The 6,139-nt window shown below is 36.9% G+C and overlaps 1 protein-coding gene across 1 annotated transcript; it reads right to left on the reverse strand.

Annotated features, from left to right (window-relative positions):
• Positions 1-969: 969 nt before the first annotated feature.
• Positions 970-1,866, reverse strand: LOC149616643 (uncharacterized). Its single transcript, XM_089856192.1, has 2 exons — positions 1,542-1,866; positions 970-1,475 (listed from the first exon to the last, which is right to left on the reverse strand). Exons 1-2 carry the CDS (start codon positions 1,864-1,866, stop codon positions 970-972), a joined length of 831 nt encoding a protein of 276 aa, XP_089712318.1.
• Positions 1,867-6,139: the final 4,273 nt, after the last annotated feature.

The raw sequence follows: 6,139 nt of genomic DNA on the forward strand, positions 1-6,139 counted from the left end.
GATCGAGATTCCTGGACTAAATTGAACGTGACTCCAGCCACTATAATGCAGCAAATGCCAGTTTTGGGAGAACTTTACAACTACGCAAACCCTATGTATGAAGCACCGCCTGTTGATCGACCGGAAGTAATGGCCTGCTTCAACTACCTAAAAGCCTGCCATAACATCTTTGAAGAGGGTTTACTTTCCCATAATCCTGTTTATGGCGTAAACTCGGATCCTGTAAAATCCATGATAATGGGCATGAAGTTCTTTGAAGATTGGGCCACTGAAAGAATTAAGGAAGATACAAATGTATCGATGACGAAGAATCCCAAATTTCTGGCTTGGCAAACTTGGGAGCTTCTTCGAGTTGCAGTTTATGGATTTATAGACTACATTGAAGACTTTACCACTACTGACCCAGGACGTTATGTTTACCCAGTTCGGATCAGTGGCTCTGCAGTGGAGACATTGTTCAGCCAAATGAAGTACGTAGCCGCTGGAAAATTCACAAGCATAAATTATAGTAGTGCCAGAAGATCTCTGTTGATTAAAGGGTGTACAAAGACATCCCAGAATGCCGAGGCATCGTATCGTAAAGTAGGATTAGATATTTGCAATAAATAAATTTAGCGTATAAATAAAATCAATAAAAGTTACCAATTGAAGCAAAAACATTTCATATTGACCATTTACAATTTCAAATAATCACAGTTTTGACAGATTTGTTTTCAGATAAGAACTTAATTAAACTTTTAACAAATGAAATCTTATATTGACGAATTTAAATTTGAAATAATCACAGTTTTGTTATGAGATATCACATATAGGAACTTCGGAACAATTTGAACAAATTCATTTTAATTTGAAATAATCAGTCTTGTTTTAATATAGGAACTTGTTATCACAAAACAGGAAATATCATTAACCAATTTCTTCATGTTTGAATTAGTTGTAAACTTGTGATCGTCAAAATCATACCGTCCTCTAATCGTATTGAAAATCGTCGCAAATTCTTGTTCGGATCTGTCTGCCTCGTTTTGAAACTTGAATAGGTGACGTTGCCAATTGTGGAAGTGGGTTATGAGCTGATGATGTTGATGGATCCTGTTCACGAATTTCTGATTGTGGAACTGCGATATTAGCCTGCTGCAATTGCCTCTTCTGGGTTTCGTTCAAGGATTTTAGAAATTTATCTGTTTTAGCTTTGGTTTTAGCTGCTTTTATTTTTCCCGATTTCATTCCATACAGCATACAACGTAATGTTTGTCCTCCAACTCTTCGTCTCCCTTTTAATTCATTTCTTCTTCTTGCTGCGGCTCTAATTAAATCCGCAACTTTGGCATGAGTTATTTTTCTTTGGAAAATAACCCTGTATTTTTCCAAATCGGCATTTTGAAATTCATGCTCAATAATTTCTGGTATATTTGACACAGCAGAATGAAATTGTTGCTTTAACGATTGGTTATTTTTGACAATTGCTGTTATTTCATCTGTAAAAATTATAGGATTAAGTCCAAATAGACAAAAATAAAGCGCTATGGTTAAGAGAAAATTACTTATAACTCTAGATGGATAAGCGCTGAGCCTCCACTTTCGGTATTCGTCAACCACGATTTTGCATATCTTGTTGACGTAAGGAATTAGACTCACATCAGCGACAAATAAACCACCTTTGTTTATCGCATCTATGGCTGGTGGGATGTCTTCTTTAAAGAGATCACGGTTGCGCAGTGAAAGGCTGATTTGATATAAAGTGTGGGCCTCAACCCTTTGTTTTGCAGTTAAAAGTTTTTTCCCTTTTTTCAGCCTCCTAGTAATTTGCATGCCAGCTTTATTTATGGACCATATTTCACCCATGGCACCCCCAACCAGTCTATTCATTGAGTATGCCTATCAGTTTGGAGGTGTCTGATTTTACATTTTTTGGCTGGAGAGTTTGGTATGTTTAAATCGTAACTTCTTTCGAGCTTTTGCTGATTATCAACTTTTAGGCTCATTTCAATATCAGTTTCTCTAGAAACCTTAGCTTTGGCATCTAGTACTTTCCAGGCAAACCAATGGATTACCTTGGAAAGTTCTGATTTAAATTCTTCGTGGCACACAATAACTGGGTGAGGCTTATCATTTTGGAACAATATATCATGTACCCAGTTGTTCCAAGGAAACAAAAACGAGGAATACCCACATTGTTCTTTTTTATATTTTGATTTCAACAAATCATACTGGCTACACATAACTTCGAATATTTCTTTTAAACTGCCATTGTTTTTCATGCATTCTATTGCACCTTTAAGTTTTCCGTCTTTATCAATCAGGAAAAAGTCATCCTTTTCGTAACTTTCTAAAATGTTTGCTAAATTCAAATCTGACATTTTGACAACTGTGCCGATTCCCGACAACCTAAATGACTAGATTATATTAAGCCTAGGAATTAAACTATAGCAGACGACATGAAGATAAGGAAATAAGTGCACTATTTTTTCGAACCAACTTACGCATGTACCTTGTGTAAAACTACGCGAAAGTAACTCTCCGCGGCGGCATAAGACCAACTCTTCCCGTCGCTCTGTAAGGGGGACGGAAATCTTGAATCGACTATGGGGGAACTCATTTTTCACGTTGCGGTTTAGGCTTCTCGTTCTTCACTTTCTGGTTATCTATGCGCTTTTGGTATAAATTACTTATGCCGTAATTGTAATATTCCAACTTATGCCCAGAAGCGTTTGAAAGAGAAAGAATTCGGTAAAACACCCAACTTGAGTTCTTTCTTTGTGTAAACCCCGAACTTTTTATTGTATAGATAGTTCTGATTCTTAGAAAAGTCATGGCTTAAAGTATGAGAAATTTTAAAGAGAGAATGAAATTTCTCGATTTAGGTAAGGCAATATGATAAATTTGTGTGTTCATAAGAGACTATAGATCTCTTTGTTCCTTAATATTTTCACAGTGCTTCCGCATTGTACTGTTAGAGATATATCATAAGCCTCTCCCCTTTAAAATCGCCAATTAATGAAAAATATCACCTTAACACAATTTATCCCTTTTCACTCTAAGTGCGTTCATTAACATGTGCGTTGTACATTCGCATTGCACTGTTATAGACAAATCATAATCTCCACCCTTTGAAAATCAAAAATCCCTTTTTCATTCTCCCTTTAAAAGACGAACGATACTTCATCATCACCATCTTCTTCAGACCAAGCCAAACTAATACCCCCATCGTTAGATGTACATCAAACGATGTGGCTAAAAAGCGGAGAGGAAAACCCTAACCGTACCTAGACCGTACAATCATAAAAATTCAACAGAGCAGACGACATAATAAAGGTCACAAGATCTATGCCTTGAAAAGTTTCGGGACTCTCCCGCTAGGGGCGACAACACGCGCTGAAGTTTAAAGATAGGGGTTTTAGCTTATCATTCTAGTCCATCTGTGTTTAATGGTTTTAGGTCGGAGGTCCTTATTTCAAATTATCCATAAAATCTGAACCTAATTTGAATTTTAAAATCATTCGGAGATATTTCCTGGATGTTACACCACTGCCATCTCAAATACTAGGCCATGCAATACGAAAAAAGGGGGTGGCAGTTAGTATTTCATAAATGGCGCTAGATGTCGCTTTTCTGGGGTTTTAAACTGGCGGCAAATTCAAAACTAGGGGAAATTTTTGAAAGTTTGCAAGACAACGGTTAAAGTAAAGGTATTGAGGATAATATAGAAGCTGACTTAAATAAAAAGACACATAAAAATTCAAACGACAATATAAAAAGGCATGTATCACAGTGTGGGTAAAATGTATTTACATCTTTAGAGTTTTTCATGGGAGAAATTTGTTCTTGAACTTTTTGTACGATTCTTTGCGATCTGTTAAATCTTTTGCATAGTTGTCTAACAATGGTCTTATAAACTTTGTTAACAGTAGTTTCATTAATGCCAAATATGTATCACAGTCATATTTTAAAGCCTTCGCGAATCGGAAATATGGTTGAATGATATGTACAAGTATCATCAATGAAGTGCATTGCTTCCTTCACAAAATCTGCAACATCAATTAAAATGTTCGTCTCTATTGATCTAGCAAATGTATTAAACTTAAAAGTTTTTGCATTGGTTCTAGGTTGAGAGACACGATCCAAACACATTGATCTATTCATTGTAGTTGGGCTTCAGATTTAACTGAATTTGACGAAAAATACAATCATACATACCTAAGTATCATTTTAACGACGAATTGCACCCATAGTCCGCCACAGCGTGGGAAATAAGGCGGTGGCACAGGGCAAATGACCAGTTTAAAAATTGCCTGGTCCAGTTTAAAAATTAAACAGGAGGGGGTCAATGGTCCTCGGGACCACTAAGATAATTCAAGGGTAACTAGAGTTCAAACATTAACTCTAATAGTTTAATTATCCACTTCTCTAGTTTAGCAGACGGCGTGCCCTTGTGAAATGGACCATGTTATTTAGTCCAGTTTAAAAAAACCCTTATTTCCCACCCTGGTCTGCCATAAGCGAAAGAAGTGACGTCATGCGAGACTGCGCAGTACGAATTTACTTTCGTCATCGCGAAAATTCTCCCCAGAAAAGAGCCATCTAACGGTTACTAAGCGCAAATTCAAAATGTTAAATAAAAATACTTCTGTTGTATTAGAGAAGGCAGTGGTTACACTATGCAGAATGGACATACAATTAGTAGAAGAATCGATAAAAAATCATTTGATTTCCCACTTCACCCTCCCTTTAAGTATCTGGTTTTTTTTCTTTGTACTAAAATTATTATTGTAGTACAATTATAAGTTATAAATATTATTTACTTGCCTTATGCAGTATTTATATTTAAAGCCCTAAATATAATAGAATAAGACCGATAGATGGCGAGCACGAGTTTTCAAATCATAAGCCACTCCCATCAAGTTATACAAAGTAGTCGAGGATGAGTAGGGAATTAGCTAGGATCAAAGTTCTTACATTAATCCGTTTTCGGTAAAACTGACATATTTGATAATTCAAAAATCGTGACATAGGAAGGCCTTCATATTTCCTATAGAGCATATCAGAAGCTTATAATTCACACCGAAGTTCACATTAGGCATCTGTTCCAGCTTGGCATTGAAGATGAAAGTTTCCATTTCTGCGATAGTAGCGCTCTAAGGCGGAATTTTTAATTCTTGTCCGAAAAAAAAGTAATAAATAAAAAATAAGTTAATAAAAGAAAATTGAAATTAAAATTCCACTTGCTAATCAGGGCGTCGTAATTTTTTCGAGATCCAGAGTCGTACAGTTATGACGACGCCAATACGCTTTAAAAAAAAAATCCCCTCTCTAAGCTGCATTCAGCAGAGCACACTAAGCAAAACAGCGGATTTTGGGAACTTTTACCCGTGAGCTTTGTCGTCATAGCTTTGCTGAACGCTTTTCCCCAGTCATCGGTGTTTTCATAATTAGGGTAGCGCAATAAAGCGTGCAAGGTACCAAGGCTTAACAAAACTGGTATGATACATATTTATAGAGATAAATTAGAAAAACGTTCTTTAATAATTAAAATTAGAAAGACTAACATATCTCTTAAAATTCTTGCGTAGGTAGTCCCAACAGAATCAGCAAGAGCTATTTGTAATAATTTCTCCATGTTTTTTTTTCGCCAAACTGAGAACTACGCGTTTTACGTCACGCTATCCAAAAAACCGACTATTTTCTAGCGTGACGTCAAAGAGAATATAGGGGAGGAGTGGAAAATGGGGCAAAACTTGTCACTCTTTTCTACCGCGCATCTTCAATGCGCAGTACCGAGGCATTTCCGTTTGAGACATTAAATGGTATGTAGGTGGCGCGACTGAGCCGGAAACTCCCTCGTACCGCTAGTATAATTTAGGCGTAACATAACCATTTACGCTTGTGGAGCGGGGGAGGTTCCACTCCTCCCTTATATTCTCTTTGGTGACGTCAAAATCCAAAAACAAAATCCCGTTCAGTAGAACACAGCCAACAGCGGTGACTCAGCGCTAAGCTCTGCTGAACACGGCCCTAATCTCATCGCTTCTCGACTTTAGAAGGGGCAACAATTTTCAACTATATCTGTGCTTAAAATGGGAACTTTCCAAGAATTTTCATCGCCAACGCCAGTTACAGTATAAAGCATTGCTCTTACTAACTC

The sequence above is a fragment of the Phalangium opilio genome, unplaced genomic scaffold, assembly GCF_054372755.1.
Source record: "Phalangium opilio isolate 3A_F unplaced genomic scaffold, DU_Popi_V2 ptg000217l_1, whole genome shotgun sequence".
Lineage (NCBI taxonomy): Eukaryota > Metazoa > Arthropoda > Arachnida > Opiliones > Phalangiidae > Phalangium > Phalangium opilio.

Excerpts from the sequence above, each read along its gene's own strand:
- LOC149616643 (XM_089856192.1), bottom strand. The coding sequence starts at position 1,866 with ATGAATAGACTGGTTGGGGGTGCCATGGGTGAAATATGGTCCATAAAT. Across the intron at positions 1,476-1,541 it reads TTATCCATCTAGAGTTATAA|ATGAAATAACAGCAATTGTC; the intron begins GTAATTTTCTCT and ends TAATTTTTACAG.